Consider the following 26172-nt stretch of genomic DNA (forward strand, 5'->3'; position numbering starts at 1 on the left):
GACATTCCTGGGGCCTTCTTATCACGCCGTTTCTTCCTCCCCCAGACACAATTCCAAGTTTAGTGTTGGATGACTTTTGTCCTTCATTTTTCCAGTCTGTTTTCAAGGCATCCGAAATTGAATGATATTAGTCTTCATTAATTGGTCAGCACAGAGAAACACAGCCAGCTAGGCTAAGAGACCTTTCAGTACACTCAGAACAGGGTTCCTACCACTCAGGAATGGAAAGCTAAAGAGACACATTGCAATTACTGATTTTTCCTTGTTTAAGGAGGTCACAGATTTTAGTGTGGGTAGGAGGGACATTTTCCCCCCTCCTTCCAGCGGGGAACTTGGGAGGAAAGGAGATACATAGGAAAATCATCTTGGTTGCTTAGTGACTTGACACAGTGAGTGAGAGTGTGGAAAAAAGGAACCTGAGGACAGTATTCCCTTCCCTGGGCCCTCGCTAACTCACCATGGCCCTGAGTGATTGAGGGTGTGTGCAGCCACACCTCAGCTGGTAGATCTTTTCTTAATTATCTATGTTCTCACACCTCTGGGCAGAGATAGGGGTTCCTATATCCTCATTAGTGGGTATCTGCCATACCATCATTTTTATTATTTTTATTTCTTGGCCATGCCTCGGGGCAGGCGGGATCTTAGTTCCCCAACTAGGGATGGAACCCATGCCCCCTGCAGTGGATATACAGAGTCCTAACCACTGGGATGCCAGGGAATTCCCTGTGCCTTCATCTTTAGCTTCCATTTATTCCTCATGTCTTCAGGGACTGATTTTGATTTTTAACCCAAGGCCCTGAAAAAAGTGGGGTATCCCAGGGAAAGGACTGAGGTTTGGGGGTAGAGCTGGTTGTGGACCCCCAGTGTCCGTGTACCTGCAGGTTTTGCCTACACGATGTCCAGCAAAGCTGACAAAAAGCGGAAAGTGACTAGCCGGGGAAGCGCCCGCCGGCGAGCTGCCCAGTCTACTCTGGATGCACAGGTCGAGGAGATCACCTTGCCGACCACCAGCGAGGTCCAGGCGGAGCCCGAGACCATCAGGGAGAACCCTGGTGGGTACCTGCTGGAGAGAGACATGGAGGCAGAATGTTTGTATCTGAAGAGAGTTTTAGGGTCGGGGAGCAGGTTCTGTTTCTTCTGGGTCAGAAGAAAGGAGTTTAGTTGAATTTCAGGCCGCTGCTAATTCCCTTGTTTGGGGTTTTCCCTCCTGGCCAGCCTTATACTTGTTCTTTCAGTCTTAAAATTTCTCCCCAGTGCACCCAGAGCTCACCAACAAATCTTCTATCCTAGCCTTTTCCTTCTTATTTCAAGTGTTCCTGGTTGCTCCTACGCCAGTGGAGAGGGTTTGATCTCTTCCTTTCTCACCCTGGGTGGCAAAACAAATAGTGGTTTCCTCTCATTAAGCCCATCACCATGGAGACTCAGCCTGCTTTGCCATCCTTTGAATCCTAAGCCCGACTGAATCTTTCTCCCATCTGTTTAAGGTTGTTGTGTCTCCGCCCTCAGTTTGGCAGGGTCTTGGTAGACTAAGGGTGTTCCGGTTCAAGGCCACAGGAAAAGAAGCCTGACGTCTAGATTGAGGAAGAAAAGAGTTTAAAGAGTCTGCCTCTTGTGGCTTTGATTTGAGGGGGATTCCTCCATGGCGGGTGAGCTGAGGCCATTAGAGTTGAAAGGTGCTGTCGCTGGGCGGTCCCTTAGAGCGCTGGCCAGTGTAGCTATGACTCAGCTACAGATAGCCCTGCCCTTCTACCTGGGGTTTCCCATACTCTTACCAGCCTGTCAAGATGGAAAGAAATAGAATCTCCTTTTAACAGGAAAAGGTGAGAGATTAGGCGTGGGCGTGGGAGAAAGGTCCAGGGTACAAAGAGCCTTGCCCTGGGATCTAGACATTAGAAGCGTACAGTTTTTTTTTTCTTTTGAGTTCTTAAAAGCTGTTTAAAGCGGGACTGGCTTCTAGAAGCTGGATACCAGAAGCAGCAGGAGGAAAGAAGGAAGGCAGTGAAGTTCAATTTGGAGAATCCTCTGGAGTGGGAATGGAAGAACTTCTAAATGAAAGCATTAACCCCAAACACCAAGGATCTCTTTAGCTCTAAGCCTTTTAATTGTTTGATGTCAGCTTTCTAGCTGACACTTGATAGAGGTTCAGAGAAGACTTGGGTCTCCAAGGCAGCCCTGAAATGAATATTAATTCCTGTAGTCTTTGGAGTTGGGAGGAATTGAAGCTTGTCCTACTGGAGCCAGAGGGGGCCTACTATGGTCTGAATGTTTGTGTATCTCCCTGCCCAAATTCATATATTATAATTTTAATGCCCAATATGATGGTCTTACTAGGTGGGGCCTTTGGGTGGTGCTTAAATCATGAGGGAACTGTCATGAGTGGGATTCATGCCTTATAAGAAGCGACCTGGAGAGAATCCGTGTTCACTTCCACCATGTGAGGATACATAGAGAGGTCTGCGACCCAGAAGAGGGCCCTCACACCTCAGAGGTGCCAGCCTTGCTGGCACCCTGAACTCGGACCTCAGCCTCCAGAACTTTGAGAAATAAATGTCTGCTGCTTAGAAGTAAGGGGAGGAATGGGGAAGCAGTGACAAACTTTGTTTCCTTGCACTCCAAAATCACTGCAGAAAGTGACTGCAGCCGTGAAATTAAAAGATGCTCCTTGGAAGAAAAGCTATAACAAACCTAGACAGTGTATTAAAAAGCGAAGACATCACTTTGACAAAGGTTCACATAGTCAAAGCTATGGTTTTTCCAGTAGTTATGTACGGATGTGAGAGTTGGGCCATAAAGAAGGCTGAGTGCGGAAGAATTGATGATTTTGAATTGTGGTGCTGGAAAAGCCTCTTGAGTCCCTTGGACTGTAAGGAGATTGTAAACCAGACAATCCTAAAAGAAAACCAACCCTGAATATTCATTGGAAGGATTGATGCTGAAGCTGAAGCTCCAATACTTTGGCTACCTGATGCAAAGAGCTGACTCACTGGAAGAGACCCTGATGCTGGGAAAGATTGAAGGCAAAAGGAAAAAGGGGTGACAGAGGATGAGATGGTTAGATAGCGTCACCGACTCAGTGGACATGAATTTGAGCAAATTCCCAGAGATAGAGGAGGACAGAAGTACCTCTTGGGCTACAGTCCCTGGGGTCCCAAAGAGTTGGACATGACTTAGTGACTGAACAGTGACAACAAACTGATATTTTGTTATAGTAGCCTGGAACAGACTAAGACCAGGCCTAAACACTTCTGGGTGATGGATGGTGGCTTAAAGGGCAGACACCCATTTGAAGTTCTAGTTGATAGCCATTTCCACTAAGAAAAGAAGGAGAAGTACAGGTTCATAATCTCATATCTGTAATTTTAAAAAGCCTTGAGAACTAAAAGTTTTTTTTTTTTTCCCCTCAGAGTTTGGCATCCAAACTTATTTGGTGGTAAAATATAACCTAAACTGACTTGAGGTATTTATAGTCTATTTAAGCCACTTAGTATAAATTTTCCTATGTTTTACTGCAGGAATACTAACATGAAAAGTGGAGTGCTGCTCTAGAGCCCCTGGGAGGTGGGTGGGGGTCTCACATACCATACTATATTACAAGTCTAAGATATATGTGATCCTGAGAGTTTTGGATGAGATGGCTGGATGGCATTACCGACTGGATGGATGTGAGTTTGAGTGAACTCCGGGAGTTGGTGATAGACAGGGAGGCCTGGCGTGCTGTGATTCATGGGGTTGCAAAGAGTTGGACACAACTGAGCAACTAAACTGAACTGAACTGAAGAGTTTTGGATAAGGGATTGTAGACCTGTATTTCAGGCAAAGAGAAAAACATAATGAACACCCATGTATCCATTATCCAATGTATAAATTAATCATGATAGCAACAAATGAATCCTTCTGTCCCCCTGCCCCTCAAGCCCTTCTCTCCTTCTCCAAAGGTCACTGCTATCCTGAGTTGATGTTTGTCATTCTCAAGCTTGTTTTTTTAAATTTTTACTGCATGTATCTATGACCATCACATATTAGTATCATATTGCATGGTTTAGATTTTATATAAATCGTACTATAGAAGACGAAACCTATTTACTCTTGAGATGGTCTAAGTCTCGCTCTCTCTGCCTTGTTCCTGTCTGCAACCTTGGACGCCCTTGGCTTTCTCGAAGGCCCTTGGCTGTCTCGACTACACATCCCTCTCACTCCTGAGTTCCTAGAATCAGCTGTTCCATCTTCCTCATGATTTCCTTCCTCAACTTCTTTGCTTTACTCCCCTCTTAGGTTTTCTTTCTGGAAGTCTGAGTGTCCTGTTCTCTGACTGTCCTGTTCCCCAAGGTCTTCTGGTTCCATCTCATCTGTTCCTTCCTCCTTTCAGCCCACAGGAGATGGGAAACCCACCTGTTTTGCCCCAGTCTTCTGTGCGAACAACAGATCATGAGGGAGAGAAACACCCCCTTGACTTTTATGGCATCCAGAGTCGGGGTGGGGGTGCTTGGAGAGGGGCCAATTTCTGAGGGTCTCAGCTTCTCAATGTGAGAAGAGGCTAGGGGAGGAATGGCAGGCCAGAAGCTGAGTGGCTAGAATAACCTTAATACTGACTGCCTTCATTCCCCTGCCTCTCTCTGCACCCCTGCCAGCTTTTTTTTTTTAAAGAAAATTAAGATATAATCCACTTACTATAACGTTCATGTGTTTGGGACTTCGCTGGTGGTCCAGTAGTTAAGAGACCACCTTCCAATGCGGGGGACATGGGTTTGATCCCTGGTTGGAGAGCTAAGATCCCATATGCTGCCAGGCAAGCGCCACAACTAAGACCTAATGCAGACTAAATACATGTATAAATCAATCAATCAATATTTTTTTAAAATTCATACTTTTAAAGTATATAATTCAGTGATTTTTGCTGTATTCACCAGCCTATGCAACCATCTCCACTATCTAATTTTAGAACATTAAAAAAATTATTTATTTGTCTGCATCAAGTCTTAGTTTCAGCATTCGAGGTCTTTGGTTACTGCGTGTGAACTCTAGTTATAGCACATGGGATCTATTTCCCCGACTAGAGATCCAGTGGGGGCCCCCTGTATTGGGAGTTTTAACCACTGGACCACCAGGGAAGTCCCTAATTTTAGAGCATTTTAACTCCTTCACCAAAAGCTGCTTCAGGTACCTTGAGAAACTGGCATCCGATGGCCACTATATCTTTACTTCTATGTTTCATGAGAGCTTAGCCTCTTAACAGTCACTCCCCATTCCCCTTTCCTCCCAGATCCTGGTAACCATTAATCTGGTACTTTCTGTGTCTTTGAATTTGCCTGTTGTGGACATTTTATATAAGTGGAATCATACAATATACTGTCTTCTGTGACTGGCTTCTTTCACTTAATGTTACATTTTCATCCACGTTGTCATATTATAGCAGACTCTCATTTTTTTTCATGGCTGATTAATATTCCACTGCAATTTGTTTATCCATTCATCCTTGGTGGACGCTTGGGTTGTTTCTGCTTTTTGGCTGTTGTGAATAGCAGTGCTGTGAACATGCTGCTGCTGCTGCTGCTAAGTCGCTTCATTTGTGTCTGACTCTGTGCGACCCCATAGACGTCAGCCCACCAGACTTCCCCGCCCCTGGGATTTTCCAGGCAAGAACACTGGAGTGGGTTGCCATTTCCTTCTCCAGTGCATGAAAGTGAAAAGTGAAAGTGAAGTCGCTCAGTCTTGCCCGACTCTTAGCGACCCATGGACTGCAGCCTACCAGACTCCTCTGTCCATGGATTTTCCAGGGAAGAGTACTGGAGTGGGGTGCCATTGCCTTCTCTGGCATTGTGAATGGCTGTGAACATGGGCATACAAATATCTGTTTGAGTCCCTGCTTCCAGTTCTGTTGGGTATACCTAGAATTACTGGATCATATGGTCGCAAAGAGTCGGACACTACTGAGCGACTGAACTGAACTGAACTGACTGATGGTGACTCTATATTTAATTTTTAAAGGAATGCTTTCATTTTTGAATTTTCTTCTCAGAGCCAGTATTGGAGCAACCTGAAATACAGAAAGAAGAATTAGAGGAGCGTGAGGTAGATGTGGTAAGTTTGCGTTGTTGTTGAAACAAGTATTCCTCATCAGCAATTGGTGAATCAAAGGATCAGTTGCAGAATGGTGTTTGAGGAATTCTCTTCAGTCTGTCACTTGATACCTTTTCTTTCTACCAGCAGAAACTGGTAGCCTGCTCACTGCAAATCCAGTACACTGAGTAAAGGGCAAAGTTATCTGTGCCCCCTATTCCTCCAGAAGAAGAGAGCTTTCAGGAGGGAACAGGACTCTTAGCAGGCCCTTCCTCAGCTCTCCATCTTGGGTCAAAATGTGGCAAGCTTTATCTGTCAAATGGGTGAACATCTGGACAAGTTGAAAAAGCTGGCGGACACTGTCCTAATTTCTAAGACACCCTCTTTCTTCCTGTCCTTTGGCGCTCTCCTTTGGCTGAAAAGTTTACAGAAGCCACTTGAAATATTTTCAGAAATTGACACTCCATGACCCCTACACCTTTATTTTCAAGCTGCATCAGAGCCTGGGGACACCTTCTAACCTGGGTTAGAAGAATAGTGACCTTGAACTTTCTAGAAAGGGAGAGCAAAGTAACAACTACTCATTAAAGAAAAAAACTGGAAGGGACAGAAAAGTAAAACAAAGAAAGGGAAAATGAAATTTATGACTAAACACATTCAATGTTAATAATTGGGTATATGTCCTTTCTTTCTGTAGATTTGAGAGTTATTTTGTTTTCTAACAATCTTAACTATACTACACATTATACTTTTTAAATTAGGCTTTTTCACAAAACATTTTATCATTCTTCATGTTATTACATTCTTAAAAAAAAAATTATGGGGGATTTCCCTGGAATTACAGTGGTTAAGACTCTGTGCTCCCAATGTAAGGGGAACTAAGCTCCTTAAAAAAGAACCTTAAAAAAAAGTTGGGATGCTGTTATTTTTTATCAGAAATGCATAAATCACAAGACGCCTCTTTTTTGGGGGCTGTACCTCGAGGTTTGTGGAATCTTAGTTCTTGAACCTGGTCCTGGGGAAGTGAAAACGCGGAGTCCTAACCACTGGCATGTGTGCTATGTCACTTCAGTCCTGTCCGACTCTTTGTGACCCTATGCACTGTAACCTGCCAAGCTCCTTTGTCCATGGGATTCTCCAGGCAAGAATACTGGAGTGGGTTACCATGTCCTCCTCCAGAGGATCTTCCCCACCCAAGGATCAAGCCCACGTTGGCAGGTGGGTTCTTTACCACTAATGCTACCTGGGAAGCCCCCTAACCACTGTATTGCCAGGGAATTCCCTGTAAGCACCATTTTAAATGTTCACACAGTGCTTGATAAGGTATATGTACCGTAGTTAAATCCTTACTCTTGGACATTTTTCCATTTATGATTTTTTTTTGCTTTCATAGTACTGTGATGAATTTTATAAATAAAACTAACATATTTTGAAATAGTATTTCCTAAAATTAGTCCTGGATATGGAGTTCCTGAATCAAAGAGTAAAGAACATTTGTAACACCTTTAATACATAATGCCAAACTATTGTTCAAACAAACTGCAGTTTTTGCCCTCATACTAGCAACAAACCCTTTCCAAGCCTGGGTGTTAGCAGTTTAGCAGGTTTGTTTTTTTCTTTTTTAATAATTATAGGCAATACATGATATACTTTTGCTGTGTTTATTTTTATTTCTTTAATTTCAAGTGAAATTGAATATTTTTCCACATTTTCATTTCCTCTCTCTCTCTTTTTTTAATAGCATGAAATGTTTGTTCATATCCTTAGTGTTCTTCTCACTGGGTCTTCATACATGTCTTTTTAAAAAATTAATTAATTTTAGTTGGAGGGTAATTACTTTACAATATTGTAATTTTTTTTTCCATATATTGACATGAATCAGCCATGAGTGTACGTGTATCCGCCATCCTGAACCCCCCTCCCCTCTCCCTCCCCATCCCATACCTCAGGGTTGTCCCAGTGCACCAGCTTTGAGTGCCCTGTTTCATGCATCAAACTTGGACTGGTGATCTGTTTCACATATGGTAATATATGTGTTTCAATGCTATTCTCTCAAATCATCCCGCCCTCGTCTTCTCCCCCAGAATCCAAAAGTCTGTTCTTTATATCTGTGTCTCTTTTGCTGTCTTGCATAAGGGTCATCGTTACCATCTTTCTAGATTCCAGATATATGTGTCAATATACTATATCGGTGTTTTTCTTTCTGATTTACTTCACTCTATATAATGGGCTCCAGGTTCATCCACCTCATTAGAACTGATTAAAATACATTCCTTTTAATAGCTGAGTAATATTCCATTGTGTATATGTACCATAGCTTTCTTATTCATTCATCTGCCAAAGGACATCTAGGTTGCTTCCATGTCCTAGCTATTGTAAATTTTTAAAAAATATATTTATTTATTTGGCTGTGCCAGGTCTTAGTTGTGGCACTTGGAATCTTTAGTTGTGCCATGTGGGACCTAGTTCCCTGACTAGGGATTGAAATCTGGCCCGCTGCATTGAGATCACAGAGTCTTAGTCACTGGACCATCAGGAAAGTTCTTTTATGCATGTCTTTATATATGAAAGATTTTGGATCAGTGGTTAAATTTTCTTGACCTGGAAACTGTAAGCAAAAGGGATTTCTTCTCATCTTCTAGAAGTATGGGGAGGACAGGGTGACTTCTCCAGTTCCCTGAGCTAGGTCTTCATATCCTCTAGCTTTCTTAATGTATTTAATACTGTTCTAAATAATGCTATGTTTTTTCTAGCCACCAGTTATGACCTATTTTCCATCCAATTGATTTGTCCTTTGTTGTTTTCCAGTTTTGTCTTTTCCCCTCCCTTTTTCTTTTTTTCTCACTGCTGGGCCAGTTAACTTTTGCCCAGTGTAGTAAACGTATTCCAGTAGTCTGCGGAGGCCACATCATGGAAAAATTGCTCTTCTACCTTTATTCTTTTTCCAGCTTGTAATCCTCTTGCCCCTAATTGCTTAACTGAGGCTAATATCCTACATGTTCCCTTAATTTAGTTTTATTGTGAGGTTGAAGGTTGCTTGATAAGACATTTTTACAACCACAGGCATAAATGAAATATCTCAGAAAGATACTATCCCTTAGTCTTCCTCTATGATCCATTCTATTTTTACTCATAGAGGGAATTGGATCTTATTGTCTTGTTTCTTCGAAAGTTTGAAACCTATCAGTCAGTTGGTCCTCAGCTTTTTCTTCCGAACCTACCTGCCTCCTCTCACTCCCCATGACTCCCACACATGGCAGTGGAAGGGAGAAGTGACCTACACTGACAGCTGTGCCTGCTCTGGCCCCCTGCTCTCATTCTGCAGAAGCCCCTCTTCCTGTCCCGAGCTGTACTGACAGGACTGGCAGACGCCACGTGGACAGAGGAGCATAGCGCTGTTCTGGAACACTTTGCCCAGGACCCTTCAGAACCCATCCTCACCATCTTCATCGACCCTTGTATGGGGCTGAAGCTAGACCTGGGAATGCCTGTGCAGGTGCGTACTCCACCATCCAGACCCCAAGGTGTTCTCCCTATGGGGCTGAGGGTTCCGCAGACCCCAGTCATCTGTATCTAATCTCTCATGCCCAAGGTCTGTTGAGCCTCACAGTGTGTTGGACACCCTGCTTGGCAGCAGAATACAGAGAGAAATGAGGCAGGTTTTGCTTTTGATGATCTCATGGTCTAGTGGGGAAGACAGACATATAAAAAATATTTACAATATATTATGATGCCTGGATGAAACTTTATAACAGTCTTATGGGAGCAACTAATGTAGCCCCTGGAATGCTGGCAAGGCCTGGTGATGGAGGAAATACTTGAGTCAGGGATGAAGGGTAAGTAGGATTTCATTGAGGCTGAGTAAGAGCATCCAGGTAAAGAACACTTTATGTGCAAAGAAACGAGGAGTTGGGGAAATGATACTGAAAAGGTGGGTTGGTGTCTGCCTCTGAAGGGCCTTGAATGTTATGCTAAAGAATTTGGCTTTATTCCAGAGGGAACTATTAAAGGCTTTCATGGGTTAGATAGGTAACTATTTCAACAGTGGGGAGGATACAGTAGTGAAAGGTAAACCACAGGTAGGAAAACAGTTAAAAGACAGATGTATAGTAAAGTTAGTGGTAGAATATGGGTGGTGGGTGTACAGGTTATTATTGTAAAATTCTTTTAGTGTTTCTGTATGTTTGAAATTTGGGGAAATAAAATTTTGGAAAAGAAAAAGGCTATTGCTTGGCTTTTATTGGTCCACATACAAAAATTGAAATGATAATGAAGAAAAAAAAATGATAATGAAGAGTAGCGTGGTCCTGCACAATGACACAATTTGTAAAGCTTCCTTATTAAGCAAAGCCCAAAACAGGCTATCTCTTTTTCCTGTATATTGGCAATAATTGGCTATAATGCATCACACAAAAAAATTTCATTCAGAAGAGTAACAAAAATATGCCAAAAACTTAGGATGTATATGAAGGAAAACAACTTTTTTGCAGGCCACAAAAGAAAATTTAATAAATGATGAGCCCTATCCTGTTTCTGAGTGGGAATCTTAATATTATGAAGATCATTCCATCCAAATAAATGTACCATTTTATTACAACTCCAATTGAAGTACCCAGTCCCTAGATTGCTAGTGTAAAGGATTTTTAAAAGTATATCCTGAGAAATAAAATAGCAAAAAAATAAAATGATGAGGAAGGAAAGTGATGAAGGAGACCTGTGAATGAAAATCTTTTATTAAATTACAGTAATTAGGACTGGCCTGGTTGTCCACTGGCTAAGAATCTGCCTGCCAATACAGGGGGCATGGATTCAATCCTTGGTCTGCGAAGATGCTACATACCTGGGGCAACTAAGCCTGTGTGTCACAACTACTGAGCCCGTGTTCTAGAGCCCAGGAACTGCAAATTCTGAGCCCATGAGCTGTAACTGCTGAGCCCATGTACTACAACTACTGAAGTGGGAGCACCCTAGAGCCCATGATCTGCAATGAGAGAAGCCACTGCAATAAGAAGCCCGAACACGGAGCAACTGGGGAGTAGCCTCCACTCACTGCAACTAGAGAAAGCCTGGGTATAGCAATGAAGACCTAGTGCAGCCAAAAAATAAATAAATAAGAGTAATCAAAACAAAGGTCCGTCTAGTCAAGCCTATGGTTTTTCTAGTAGTCATGTATGGATGTGAGAGCTGGACTATAAAGAAAGCTGAGCACTGAAGAATTGATGCTTTTAAACTGTGGTGTTGGAGAAGACTCTTGAGAGTCCCTTGGACTGCAAGGAGATCCAACCAGTCAATCCTAAAGATCAGTCCTGGGTGTTCACTGGAAGGACTGACGTTGAAGCTGAAACTCCAACACTTTGGCCACCTGATGCAAAGAGTTGACTCATCGGAAAAAAGACCCTGATGCTGGGAAGGATTGGGGGCAGGAGGAGAAGGGGACGACAGAGGATGAGATGGTTGGATGCCATCACTGACTAAATGGACATGGGTTTGGGTAGACTCTGGCAGTTGGTGATGGATAGGCAGGCCTGGCATGCTGTGGTTCATGGAGCTGCAAAGAGTCAGACATGACTGAGCGACTGAAGTGAACTGAAAATAGACCAGGGCAGGAATATGTATTATATAGGCAACAGCAAAGAAGCAGAAATAAATGAAACATATAGGCAAGCATTTTCTACAAAAGTAGCATTTAAAATCTGTGGGGAAAGATGGATTATTCCATGAATAGAATTGGGAAACATGGAAAACAAAGGTTTTCCATTTAAAAAATGTAGATAGCTTGGGCAAGAGGGAAATAGGGAGCTGTTGATCAAAGGGTACAAATTTTCTGTCACTACAATAAAGGCAACAAAAGCAAAAATAAACAAGTGGGACTATATCTAACTAAAAAGCTTCTCACACAGCAAAGGAAAATCATCAACAAAATGAAAAGGCAGACTATGAATGGGAGGAAATATTTGCAAATCCTGTATCTGATAAGATATGAATACATGTCCAAAATATACATAAAGAACTCATACAATTTAATAGCGAGAAACAAACAATCTGATTTAAAAATCTGCAGAACTGAAAAGACATGTTTCCAAAGAAGATGTACAAATGGCCAGCAGGTACCTGAAAAGGTGCTCAGTGTCACTAATCAGAGAAATTCAAATCAAAACCACAATGAGGTATCACCTCATGCCTGTTAGAATGGCTGTCGTCAAAAAGACAAGAGAGAACAAATATTGATGAAGGTGTGGAGAGAAGGGAACCCTTGTGCACTGGGAATGTAAATTGGTGCAGTTGTGGAAAACAGTATGGAGGTTCCTAAAAAAAGAAAAAAAACATTGAACTACCATATGATCTAGCAATTCCACTTCTGAGTATGTATCCAGAGGAAATGAAGTCACTCTCAAAGAAATATTGGCACCCCCATGTACATTATAGTACTATGTATAATAGCTAAGATATGGAATCAGCTTAAGTGTCCATCATTGGATAAGTGGATAAAGAAAATGTATATATGTATATATATATACACACGCATACCATACATACACACACTATGGAATATCATTCAGCAATGAGAAAGAAAAAATATCTTGCCATTTGCAACAACATAGGTGGCCTTGGAGTTCCCTGGTGGCTCAGATGGTAAAGCATCTGTCTACAATGCGGGAGACCCGGGTTCAATCCCAGGGTCAGGAAGATCCCCTGGAGAAGGAAATGGCAATCCACTCCAGTACTATTGCCTGGAAAATCCCATGGACAGGGGAGCCTGGTAGGCTACAGTCCATGGGGTTGCAAAGAGTCGGACATGACTGAGCGACTTCACTTTCACTTTCGGGTGGCCTTGGACGGTATTATGCTTAGTGCAATAATACAGAGAAAGACAAATACTGTATGATCTCACTTATATGTGAAATCTGGAAAAAAAAAAAAAACCCACCTCATAGGAACAGAGAACGGCACAGATTGAGAACCAGAGGAGGGAAAAAGAGGACTGATTGGTGGTTACCAGAGTTGGGGGTGAGGGAGTACAGAAATGGGTGAAGTTGGCCAGAAGGTACAAACTTCCAGTTATAAGTTCTGGGGATGTGATGTACAGTACAGCACGGTGATTCTAATTAACAATAGTGGCTTATATACTTGAAAGTTGCTAAGGGAGTAGATTTTTAAAGTTCTGATAAGAAAAAAATTGTAACTATGTAAGCTGATAAATGTTAGCTGGGACTTATTGTGGTAATCATTTTTGCAATAGATATACATATCAAAGCATTACATTGTATACCTTAAACTAATACAATGTTATGGGTCAATTATATTTCAGTAAGACTGGGGGGAAATGATACAGAATTTCATTTATGCAAGGTTAATAAGTTCTGGAGATCTAATATACAGTGTGGTAACTGTAGTTAATATTACTGTATAATTTGCTAAAGGGTAGATCTTAAGTGTTCTCATTACAAAAAGAAAGGAGAATGGTAACCATATGGAATAATAGATATGTTAATTAGCTTGACTGCAGTGATCATTTCACAATGCACATTTATATCAAAACAGCAAGGAAAGTGAAAGTGGCTCAGTCATGTCCGACTCTTTGTAACCCCATGGACTGTAGCCCACCAGGCTCCTCTGTCTATGGGGATTCTCCAGGCAAGAATACTGGAGTGGGTTGCCATGCCCTCCTCCAGGGGATCTTCCTAACCCAGGGATCGAACCCAGGTCTCCCACATTGCAAACAGATTCTTTACCAGCTAAGCCACAAAACAGCAATGTGCACACCTTAAACACAATTTTAATTTGTCAATTATGGTTTGGCAAAGCTGAAAAAAGCCTTTTTCCCATGCCAGAATATATTCTAGGGCTTCCCCAGTGGCTCAGTGGTAAAGAATCTGCCTGCTAATGCAGTAGACACAGTTTGATCCCTGGTCCGGGAAGATCCCACATGCCAAGGAGCAACTAAGCCAAGGTGCCACAACTACTGAGCCTGTGCTGCACAGTAAGATAAGTCAGCGCAGTGAGAAGCCAATGCACCGCAACTAGAGAGAGGCCCCTGCTCGCCACAAGTAGAGAAAAACCCTCGCAGCAGTGAAGACCCAGCACAGCCCTAAGGAAATAAATTCTACATAGATCACGGATTTAATTGTATTCTAGGTCAAGATGGACAGTTGAAAAACTTCCTTAAGAAGTTATTTCTTTTGAATACTTGGAACAATAGCAAAAAGTAAAGCCAGAAAAACAAACAAACAAAAACAAGCACCCAAGAGGAAACAAACTAGGAAAGAAGCAAAATCTGATCTAATAAACTTTGAAAGTGGGCACCAATGAAAGGTCTATGCACTGATTTAAGGAAACCGTTCTCCTTGCAGGAATGGTGGACACCCCTCCTCACCACCACCAGCAGTGAAATGGAGTGAACCTCAGAGTATTTAACAAAATCTGAAAAGAGAGAAAGAGCCTATGCATTTTAACAAAGATTTTACACTGTTTTAAATTGGTCTTAACTACCTACTCATCCCCTCACGCTATTATTTTAACCTAGAGAAAAGTGAATGGAACGTAAAATACCGAGTCATTTCACTTTAACTTCAATGGGGAAATCAAAGTGGGCTTTCACAGTGGGATGTCAGGAAGTCACCCACAGTACTTGAAAGCAGAAGGAATGAATTCAGAGAGCGGAGCAAGCATGAGGCAAATGAAAAGGAATTGCAGGGCAACTACAAGCATACTACATCAGGGGAGAAAGACAGCAGAACAAAGCACGCACATGAGGAAAATGTAACTGAACAGAAGGCAGTTTTTCACACCAGCATCATGTTTCAATACGACTTAATAAGAACTTAATTTTTTAAAAAGCTGAGCAACGAAACAATAAAATGTGAGAATGAAATAAAAGAGTGAGTGCAGATTTTTGAAATAAATAAAGCAGCATGTTTACATGTTAAAACTAGTAGGTTAGAAACAGCAAGGGAAACAGCAAGGGACTGAAATAACTATTGCTGAAAATATGAATGGACATAAAACAGAGGCTTGAGATAATTACAGTGTAGGGAAAAGAAAAAACCAATGACAATACAATTAGAGAGAAGTTGATAGATGTGAAAGACAGACACAGGTAATCTAACATAGGGAGCCAGCTAACTAAACAAAATATAAATTTTAAAATAGAATACAGAGAATTTCCCTGAACTGCTGAAGGAACTGAATGGGGGAACTGAAAGGACATACTTTATTCCAGAAAAATTTGTTACATAATGTTTAATGTCAACACATGTCTTAGTTAAGCTGCTTACATTCAGGGAAATTAATTCTTTGGAAACATCACCTATGTGGTATTCCTGCCAAGAATATTTAACTTGGATCTAGTAATGAGGAAACAATCTGATAAATTAAAATTAAGGGACATTTTGAAAATCAACTGGCCCGGAGTATTAGAAATATCACTGTCAGGAAAGAAAGAAGCCTTGTGTGATCTGAACTGGATCCTGGGTGGGAAGAAAGCTGCTGTAAATGACATTATTTGGACCACTGGGAAAATTTGAATGTGAACTGTGTATTATGTAAAGTATTAAATGAAGTTCAATTTTCTGAGTGTGATAATTAGTTTGGGGAGTGTTGGCGAGTATCCTCACTTTTAGGAGCCATATGCTGAAGTATGTAAGGGTGTAGTTTTATAACGTCTGCTACTAGCTCTGAAATGGCTCAGCAGAGCGATAGAGGATGAGAGACAGAGATGGAGAGAGAAGAGAGTGCAGTCATGCACACATATGGCAAAATGTTAACAATTAGTGGATCTAGATGAAGGGATGTCCAAATAATAGTATAACAAAAATTGGGAAGTGATAAGAAAATGAGAGAAAGTATGAGGCTGCATGCCCATGTTCCTACCTTTCAAAGAGGTGAGTCAGTTGAAGTTAAAATTGAAAGGTAATGAGAAAACTAACCTTTGTTTTTTAGCTACTTGGCTTGCGAGACCTTAGTTGCCTGACCAGGGGTTGAACCTGGGCCAACAGCAATGGCAGGGCTAAGTTCTAACCACTGGACCACCAGGGAATCCTGGAGAAAACTAACCTCTTAATATTTTTCATAATCTTTCTTATAACCTTAGAAAGGAGTCTTTTAGGAAGAAATCTCTCTTACACCTAAAGAAACATTTATTTGGAGCTCAACAATTTATCAATGTCTTTTTATTCCATTAAATTCAATACTTTTAATTAAAAATAGCATGGTCTTATTTTGAAATAATTTTTTATTTTTCTGTGTATATATCTACAAGAGATGTCTAGAATAATATTCTCTAATGATAATGATTAGTGTCTACATGGTGGAATTTTAACAACATTAAAATTTTTATCTGTGTGCTTTTCTGCATTGTTTCAGATATTTATAATTAACATAATTTTAATAAAAATAATAGTTGTTAATCTTTTAAAAAAATAAATACAAAATGCCAAAATTTAATTTTGGGTAATGGGAAGATGAATGATTATGAATTTCTTCTTTGTACTTTATTTTCAGTTTTTAAAGTTAAGTAAATTATAGAGAGTAGTTACAAAAGCACTAAAGAAAAAAACAGTGAAATTGTTCTTAGAGTAGGAATGACTTTTCTAATCATGTAGAAGTCAGAAACTAAGAAGTTTTAACAACATGAAAGCTATACATTTTTGAATGTAAACAACAATAAAAACTCAGCATAAACAAAACTGCAGGATAAATGAAAAATTAGGGGAGGGACTTCCCTGGAAGTCCATCTCCTTTCTGCTTTTCCTGTATCCTTTTCATTCCATTTATCCATCCATCTGTCATTTATGGAGCATCTAGTATGTCCCAGTCACTGCTAGGTTCCGGAGAGAATACACAGTCTTTACCCTCAAGGAGTGCTCTCTGTATTTCCTCCACAACCCTCTGGATACAGAAACTGTTGTGTCCCTGACAAGAACAGGAAACATCTCGTGTTTCTTATATTTGGAGAAGGATCAGGATATGCTAAGGGGATGTGACCAGGGTTTCATGACTGGAGCCTCAGATTCCCTTGGGTAGCATGACTGCTATGGACCATAGCATAGCATGGACCCTGAACTCTGCTCTACTGTCTTCAATGCAGACCCAGAACCAGATTGTCTACTTCATTCGCCAAGCCCCGGTCCCCATCACTCCAGAGAACTTTGAGGAGACGGTGCAGTTTGGGACAGTGCGGGGTGCCTACATCCCAGCCCTGCTTCGGCTGCTCAGTGGCGTCTTTGCCCCTCAGATCTTTAAAAACACAACCTGGCCCGAGAGCATTCGAAATCATTTTGCTTCTCACCTGCACAGGTTCTTGGCCTGCCTGACAGGTGAGCGGAATGGCCGGGGTGCCTGCTGTCTCCCCAGTCCCCACCAATAGTCGAGCGAGTGAGGCAGGTGGGAGATTGATCCTGAGTACCTGCGTTGTTTGGCACAGAGTAGGTGCTTGGAATGCGTTTGCTGAATGAGTGACACAGGGTCCGCAGTGTGCCTTCTAATCTGGATACAGTTTTCTGTGGTCCAACAGTTGCCCAGACTTGCTCAGAGTTGGAAATTTCCAAGAGTACATGTGGGGTTAGGGAAGCTGGAGGTAGTGTGGGGGCGGCAGGGGAGTGCATGTGTCCTGAAAGAGAGTGTCGAGGCCATTGTATTGCTCTCAGACCTCATTTTATGACAGTCTCTTATGACATCTCAACGAAGTTTTCCCTCTTGCTTTCTGTCATTTTCCTGATGTCAAAAAAGCATGAGTCCTAGTTTCTCCTCCCTGCTCTCCTGAGACGCACATAGCTCCTGGGCCCCGGATCATCAGCCATGATAGAAACTAGGGTGGCATAAACCCATCACCCTCTGTGAACTCTCCTGGTTCTTTCATTTCCTCAGACACTCGGTACAAGCTGGAGGGCCACACCGTCCTCTACATCCCCACAGAGGCCATGAACATGAAGCCTGAGGTGGTGGTTAAAGACAGAGAGCTGGTGCAGCGACTAGAGAGTGAGTGGCTGGCGTTGCTCCTGTGTCGGGGCTTCTGAGGGGGAGGAGTAGGGAGGGGCAGCCCAGAGGCTGGGACAGGAGGTGGGTTAGGAGGGCTCTGTTGGGGGTGGAGGGAAGGATGAAAGTGGGGAGCGCTGCAAGGAAATGCAAGAGGTTTTGTGCTCTCCCCGGCAGCCTCCATGATCCACTGGACACGGCAGATAAAGGAGGTGCTCAGTGCCCAGGAGTCGGTGGAGACAGGAGAAAACTTAGGTCCTTTGGAGGAGATTGAGTTTTGGCGCAACCGATGCATGGACCTGTCTGGCATCAGCAAACAGCTGGTGAAGCCGGGAGTGAAGCACATCGAGTCCATCCTGCGTCTCGCCAAGTCATCCTATCTGGCGCCCTTCATGAAGCTGGCCCAGCAGATCCAGGTTTGTGAGTGGATCGAAGGATGCAGACTTGGCAGAAAGTGCCAGTGGTGGGGATAATGTAAGGCTCTAAGAAGAGTCAACATATTCATCAAACGCAGAGATAGAAGCACCCAGTGCTTGGACTTGGGCTTGTGGGGGAGTATAAAAGTAGTAGAACACAAGGCCTCAAGGAGCTTATAGTTTAACTAGGGAGACATCTAGTTACTTAACAAATGTACTACGTTGAGTGCCCTCTAGAAGCCCAACCCCTACAATCCAGCTGAGAAGGAAGGCTAACACAAGAGATGACTGTGTGGCCTGGGGTCAAAGTCGAACCCATCCAGTTCAGCAAAGAGAGCTGCAAAAGAAACACTTTAAAAATTTATATTTGAGGGCTTCTTTGGTGGCTCAGGGGCTTCCCTTATGGCTCAGCTGGTAAAGAGTCCGCCTGCAATGTGGGAGAACTGGGTTCGATCCCTGGCTTGGGCAGCTCCCTTGTAGAAGGAAAAGGCTACCCATTCCAGTATTCTGGCCTGGAGAATTCCATGGACTGTATAGTCCATGGGGTCTCAAAGAGTTGAACACGACTGAGTGACTTTCACTTCACTTGGTGGCTCAGCGATAAAGAATCCGTTTGCCAATACAGGAGACATGAGTTCGATCCCTGATCCAGTAAGATCCCACATGCCATGGAGCAACTAACTTCTTGTATCACAACTGTTGAGCCTGTGCTCTAGAGCCTGGGAGCCACAACTTCTGAAGCCTCCAAACCCTAGAGCCTGTCCTCCGCAACAAAAGTCGCTGCGATGAGAACCAGTGTGCCGCAACTGGAGAGTAGCCCCTGCTTGCCTAATCTAGAGAAAAGCCTGCGCAGCAACACAGATCCAGCATAGTCAGAACAAAATTTTTTTAAAAATTAAATTTTATATAATATGACAAGCTGATTGTGTTAGTGTTGTGACACACAGAGATCAGAGATATCTGTAAAATACAGAGAGAGAAGCCATCTCTTCCTAGCAGGAATTTGAAACTGGTATTCATGGAGGCCTGGTGTGCTGCAGTCCATGGGGTTGCAAAGAGTCGGACATGACTGAGCGACTGAACTGAACTGAAGGGAGTTTGGGGCTTCCCAGGTGGCGCTAGTGATAAAGAATTCACCAGCCAATGTAGGAGCTGCCAGACATATGGGTTCGATCCCTGGGTCGGGGCCATCCCCTGGGGGTAGGAAATGGCAACCCACTCCAGTATTCTTGCCTGAAAAATTCCATGGATAGAGGAATCTGTGGGTTACAGTCCATGGAGTTGCATGGAATTGGACACGATTATGCATGCACCAACACACTTTAAGGGGATTGAGCTATAGTTAGATGGAGAAGTCTAAAATTCTCTTTGAGAACAAGGTAGTGAAAGGGGGGCTATGGTGGGAGCCATAAGGTGGGATGAATGCAAGTGATGTCCAGTCAGTTGATCAACAGCTCTTGAGCATCTCCTTGGTGCAGAGTTCTTAGTTCAAGGGGAAAAGATAGAGGAATAGACATGTAACCTGAGTTAGAAACTAGTCAGTGAGGAAAAGCAGGCATGCACGCACTCTGGTCCCAAAGGGTTGCAGAGACCTGGGGTGATGAGGTCTAGGTAGCGTTAACTGGGAACACTTCCCGGGAAAGGCAGATCGGTTGGAATTCGAGGAGGACCAGAAGCACTCGCTTTGAACCTGTGCTTTCCAGGAGCTAAGTCTTCTCCTGATTTCTCTTTACTGCCAGGATGGCTCTCGTCAAGCACAGTCAAACCTGACTTTCTTGTCGATCCTGAAGGAGCCTTACCAGGAACTGGCATTCATGCGGCCAAAGGACATCTCTAGTAAACTCCCGAGGCTCATCAGCCTCATCCGTATCATCTGGGTCAACTCTCCCCACTACAATACTCGGGAGAGACTGACCTCCCTCTTCCGGAAGGTGTGTGTCTGCAGAGGGTGGGACAGAGGGTGGTGAGGGGGTGGCCATGTTGGTAGCATGCAGATTTCTGGAGAAGGTAGAATTCACTGGGCAGATCTATGGTGAAAAGGTAGTGAGCAATGCTGTTCCGGTCGGACAGAGACCACAGGCCCTTTGCCTGCATCATCTGCTTTAGTGAGGCTCAGAGTTGGGACCTGGACTGGACACTTTGCTTCCAGATGGATGAAGCCCAGGTGGGAAGAGGGGGTCTTTGTGAAGAGGTGTTGATGGAGCACAGGGAGGGGGCCAGGAAGGACTGACTCCCAGGCTGAGTTGTACAGGAAGGGAAGACCTGCTCTTTCTCATTGCCAAAGATGGACCTTGCAGTGAGCGAGAGGCAGATATAGGAAGGAACACTGGCTTTTGAGGAGCAGAACCCAGCATATTTCATTGGGGGAGGGGCAAAGAGTGGGGAAAGGGCACTGAGCTGAGCACTGGCTGGAAATGAGGTGGGCAAATAAGGTGGAACCCAGAGATGCTGCCACGTGAGTGGAGGACCAGGGATGAAAGGAGCCATGGGTATCAAGAAGTAGGAGCCCGAGACCTGAGGCATGGTCTTGGGGGCTCCAAGAGAGGGTCAGTGCAACTAAGGCTGCGAACTGAGATTGTCGGGACTCCTCCCGCAGATGAGCAATGAGATCATTCGCCTGTGCTGCCATGCCATATCCCTGGACCGCATCTTTGAGGGCTACGTCATCTCTAGCAAGGAGGACCTACAAGGCTGCATCTCTTGCTGTCACTCCTGGAAGGACCACTACCTTCGGGCTGTGCAGACACATACCCAGTACGACTTACCTGGACATCCTGTGTGTTACCGCTTGTCACTCCTGGAGCGGGGAGATTTCGAGCCCTTCTGCTTGTACTTTAAGCCTGTGGACTGAATTTTTTTTTTTTTTTTAGAGTTTTTATATGGTCCGAGTTTTCTCTCTGGATGCAGATATTCTAGCTCTCAGTCCTGGGTCCTCCGAACTCTAAGTAACCTCCCCTCCCTCAACCCAGGAATCCCTCCTGGTCTTTTCCTCCTTCCTTGGCTCTAACGTCTAAAGTTTAATTGTGTGTAAACTTTCTCTTCTGGAGGAGGAAATAACAACCCACTCCAGTATTCTGGCCTGGGAAATCCCATGGACAGAGGAGCCTAGAGGGCTACAGTCCATGTGGTCGCAAGAGCCAGGCATGACTTAGAGACTAAACCACCACCACCACCACCACCACCAAACGTTTTCTTAGAACCAAAATGTTTTCTTTTTCTCTCTGGCTCTCCTCACCTTGTGTTTCTTTACTTGGCGTTCAGAAAAACTGTTTATTGGGGTCTCATTTTCTCAGGCTCCCTTTGAACCAGAACTCCTGGTTCTAGCCTGGCCTGGGGAGGTAAATGACTCATGTTCCTGCTTCCAACTGATCAGTCTTTCTCACGACAGGTTCTCCACCCGGGGCTGGATCCTAGACCAGACCAGCATATTTGCCCAGGTCGATGCCTTTGTACAACGCTGCAAGGACCTCATCGAGGTAGGAAGACTGTCAGGGAGACAGAGCCCACAGCAGATGCTCCAGAATCCCGGCCCAGGGGCGAGGGAGCTGGGGCTGGGGGTGAGGCTACACACAAAACTTGCCTCTTTGGTTCTTATCACATGGCTGTGCACCTAGCCACCATCCTGTGCTCAGAGACTCTTGCCTGTTATCACTGCCTCCATTCAGTTCAGTTCAATTTATTTGCTCAGTCATGTCCGCCTCTTTGCAACCCCATGGACTGCAGCATGCCAGGCTTCCCTGTCCATCACCAACTCCTGGAGTTTACTCAAACTCATATCCATCGAGTCGGTGATGCCATCCAACCATCTCATCCCCTTGTTGTCCCCTCTCCTCCTGCCTTTAATCTTCTCCAGCATCAGGGTCTTTGCCAATGAGTCAGTTCTTCGCATCAGGTAGCCAAAGTATTGGAGTTTTAGCTTTAGCATCAGTCCTTCCAATGAACATTCAGGACTGATTTCCTTTAGGATTGACTGGTTGGTTCTCCTTGCAGCCCAAGGGACTCCCAAGAGTATTCTCCAGCACCACAGTTCAAAAGCATCAGTTCTTTGGTGCTCAGCTTTCTTTATGGTCCAACTCTCACATCCATACACAACTACTGGAAAAACCACAGCTTTGACTAGATGGACCTTTGTTAGCAAAGTAATGTCTCTGCTTTTTAATATGCTGTCTAGGTTGTCATAGTTTTTATTCCAAGGAGCAAATGTCTTTTATTTTTTTATTTTTTTTATGTCTTTTAATTTCATGGCTGGATTCACCATCTGCAGTGATTTTGGAGCCTAAGAAAATAAAGTCTCTCATTGTTTCCATTGTTTCCCCATCTATTTGCCATGAAGTGATGGGACCAGATGCTATGATCTTCGTTTTTTGAATGTTGAGTTTTAAGCCAGCTTTTTCACTCTTCTCTTTCATTTTCATCAAGAGGCTTTTTAGTTCTTTTTCTGCCATAAGGGTGGTGTCATCTATATATCTGAGGTTATTGATATTTCTCCTGGCAATCTTGATTCCAGCTTGTGTTCATCCAGCCCAGCATTTCACATGATGTACCCTGCATGTAAGTTAAATAAGCGGGGTGACAATATACAGCCTTGATGTACTCCTTTCCCTATTTGGAACCAGTCTGTTGTTCCATGTACAGTGCTAACTGTTGCGTCTTGACCTGCATACAGATTTCTCAGGAGGCAGGTAAGGTGATCTTGTATTCCCATCTCTTTAACAATTTTCCACAGTTTGTTGCTTTGGCATAGTTAATAAAGCAGAAGTAGATGTTTTCCTGGAACTCTCTTGCTTTTTTGATGAGCCAGTAGATGTTGGCAATTTGATCTCTGGTTCCTTTGCCTTTTCTAAATCCAGCTTGAATATCTGGAAGTTCTCAGTTCATGTACTTTTGGAGCTTGACTTGGAGAATTTTGAGCATTACTTTGCTAGTGAGATGAGTGCAATGGTGCGGTAGTTTGAGCATTCTTTGGCATTGCCTTTCTTTGGGATTGGAATGAAAACTGACCTTTTCCGGTCCTGTGGCCGCTGCTGAGTTTTCCAAATTTGCTGGCATATCAAGTGTAGCACTTTGACAGCATCATCTTTTATGATTTGAGATAGCTCAATTGGAATTCCATCACATCCACTAGCTTTGTTCATAGTGATGCTTCCTAAGGCTCATTTGACTTCTCATTCCAAGATGCCTGGCTCTAGGTGAGTGATCACACCATCATGGTTATCTGGGTCATGAAGATCTTTTGTGTATAGTTTTTCTGTGTATTCTTGCCACCTCTTCTTAATATCTTCTGCTTCTGTTAGGTCCATACCATTTCTATTCTTTATTGCACCCATCTTCGCATGAAATGTTCCCTTGGTATCTCTAATTTTTCTTGAAGAGATCGCTAGTCTTTCCCATTGTATTGTTTTCCTCTATTGCTTTGCATTGATCCCTGAGGAAGGCTTTCTTATCTCTCCTTGCTATTCTTTGGAACTCTGCATTCACAGGGGTATATTTTTCGTTTTCTCCTTTGTCTTTAGCTTCTCTTCTTTTCTCAACTATTTGTAAGGCCTCCTCAGACAACCATTTTGCCTTTTTGCATTTCTTTTTCTTGGGGATGGTCTTGATCACTGCCTCCTGTACAATGTCACGGACCTCGGTCCGTAGTTCTTCAGGCACTCTGTCTATCAGATCTAATCCCTTGAATCTATTTGTCATTTCCACTGTATAATAATAAGGGATTTGATTTAGGTCATACCTGAATGGTCTAGTGGTTTTCCCTGCTTTCTTCAGTTTAAGTCTGAATTTGGCAATAAGAAGATCACGATCTGAGCCACAGTTAGCTCCCAGTCTTGTTTTTGCTGATAGAACTTCTCCATCTTCAGCTGCAAAGAATACAATCAATCTGATTTTGTTATTGACCATCTGGTGATGTCTATGTGTAGAGTCATCTCTTGTGTTGTTGGAAGAGAGTGTTTGCTATGACCATTGCATTCTGTTGGCAAAACTCTTATTAGCCTATGCCCTGCTTCATTTTGTACTCCAAGGCCAAATTTTTTTCATATTTCATTGTGCAGCTAAAATTCACCCCAGAAGCCCGTTGCATCTGCTGAGTTCTCCTTAGTTTTTTAGCCATTTTAAGCGAAACCAGTAGTGAGGGACAGGGAAGCCTGGTGTGCTGCAGTCCATGGAGTCGTAAAGAGTGGGACATGACTTAGCAACTGAACAACCACAACACAAGCTAAACCAAAGAACTTGGGACAGGAAGACTCAGACAGGAGGGCAGGAAGCCTCATGCTGACTTCTTTGCAGGTATGTGACTGTCAGTACCATTTTGCCCGCTGGGAAGATGGAAAGCAAGGTCCCCTCCCCTGCTTCTTCGGTGCCCAGGGGCCCCAGATAACACGGAACTTGCTGGAGATTGAGGACATCTTTCACAGAAACCTGCACGTGCTGCGAGCCGTCCGCGGGGGCATCCTGGACGTCAAGAACACCTCTTGGCACGAAGACTACAATAGGTGAGAGGGTCACAGACCACCCCCTCCATAGACAGGGAAGGGGGGCAGGGGAGAGCAGAGCGGAGTGTGGGGGCAGCAGGTCAGAAACGGGGGGCGAGCAGGGGAAGCTCACGGGGCTGCTCAGACGCAGGGTGCCACAGCCAGCCTTTCTGGCCTTGGATCCCGGTTCTGCCACAGACTAGTTAACATGACTCTGGGCAGATTGCTCTACCAGCCTGGGCCTCAGTTTCCTCATCTATAAAATCCGGTTAGCAATACAGCCTACCCCACTGAGTTGTTTTGAGGACTAAATGGATTCCTGTGTGTGAAGCGCTCAGTGCCGACACTGAGGATGCCCTCCGTACATAAAACATCGGAATTGCACTCAGGGGAGGTTCTTGGGGCCAGGCGACGTTGCCCACCCTTCGACACGCCTCTAACGGTGCAGGTTCCGGGCTGGAGTCAAGGACCTGGAGGTGATGACTCAGAACTTGATCACCTCGGCCTTCGAGTTAGTCTGTGACGTGGAGCACGGGGTGCTGCTGCTGGATACCTTCCACCGGCTCTCGGCCCGAGAGGTGGGACTGCCCACCAGCTTCCTTCCTCCACCCCTGGTTCACTTGAGCTTTCCTTCACGTCTGCCTGGTCCTTCCAGATGCCGTCCAACCACCATCTGTGCTCTCGCCCATGCTCTAAACTGCCAGCGGTTCTTTTCTTCCTCTGTCCCTGCCCACCCCTTCCCCTGGTGTCTGGAGGGCTTGGGGGCAGGAGTACCATGGCAGGGGGTTAGCTTTCTTCCAGGATGGGGAGCTGCAGGGACCCCATATCCCTGGTCATGTCATTTACTTCCTCTTCTTCGTCAGGCCATCAAGCGAACATATGACAAGAAGGCCGTGGACCTCTACATGCTGTTCAATAGTGAGCTGGCACTCGTAAACCGTGAGCTGAACAAGAAGTGGCCCTACCTGGAGCCCTACATGGCCCAGTACTCAGGGCAGGCCCACTGGGTGCGCATCCTACGGCGTCGCATTGACCGAGTCATGAACGTAAGCCTGACCTTTCCCAGAACTTGTTCTCGGTGCCACGACAGAGTTTGCAGGCTGAGCCCCAGGCTGGTGGGTGGGAGCCCTGCAGGCCAGTCCAGAGCATCTCCCTGGAGAGGTTTCCTGACCTGAGACTAAATGGGTGCGAGGGGCGTGTCAGAGGAACTGGCCTGTCCTGAGGAAGGGCTCATGCTTGTTTTTGACCTTGTGTCT

The 26172-nt window shown here is 44.1% G+C and overlaps 1 protein-coding gene across 1 annotated transcript in view; it reads left to right on the forward strand.

The window, feature by feature from the left end:
• The first annotated feature begins 895 nt into the window (after positions 1-895).
• The window catches only part of DNAH2 (dynein axonemal heavy chain 2), a 102360-nt gene continuing 77083 nt past the window's right edge, over positions 896-26172 (forward strand). The window contains exons 1-10 of the mRNA XM_068977985.1: positions 896-1052; positions 6017-6078; positions 9383-9553; positions 17144-17372; positions 17923-18033; positions 18208-18446; positions 20186-20377; positions 24732-24937; positions 25365-25494; positions 25780-25962. Of these exons, the coding sequence (XP_068834086.1) occupies positions 896-1052; positions 6017-6078; positions 9383-9553; positions 17144-17372; positions 17923-18033; positions 18208-18446; positions 20186-20377; positions 24732-24937; positions 25365-25494; positions 25780-25962 (1680 nt within the window). The remainder of the gene's footprint in view (positions 1053-6016; positions 6079-9382; positions 9554-17143; positions 17373-17922; positions 18034-18207; positions 18447-20185; positions 20378-24731; positions 24938-25364; positions 25495-25779; positions 25963-26172) is intronic.

This window comes from Capricornis sumatraensis, chromosome 8 (assembly GCF_032405125.1).
Source record: "Capricornis sumatraensis isolate serow.1 chromosome 8, serow.2, whole genome shotgun sequence".
In the NCBI taxonomy this organism is placed as follows: domain Eukaryota; kingdom Metazoa; phylum Chordata; class Mammalia; order Artiodactyla; family Bovidae; genus Capricornis; species Capricornis sumatraensis.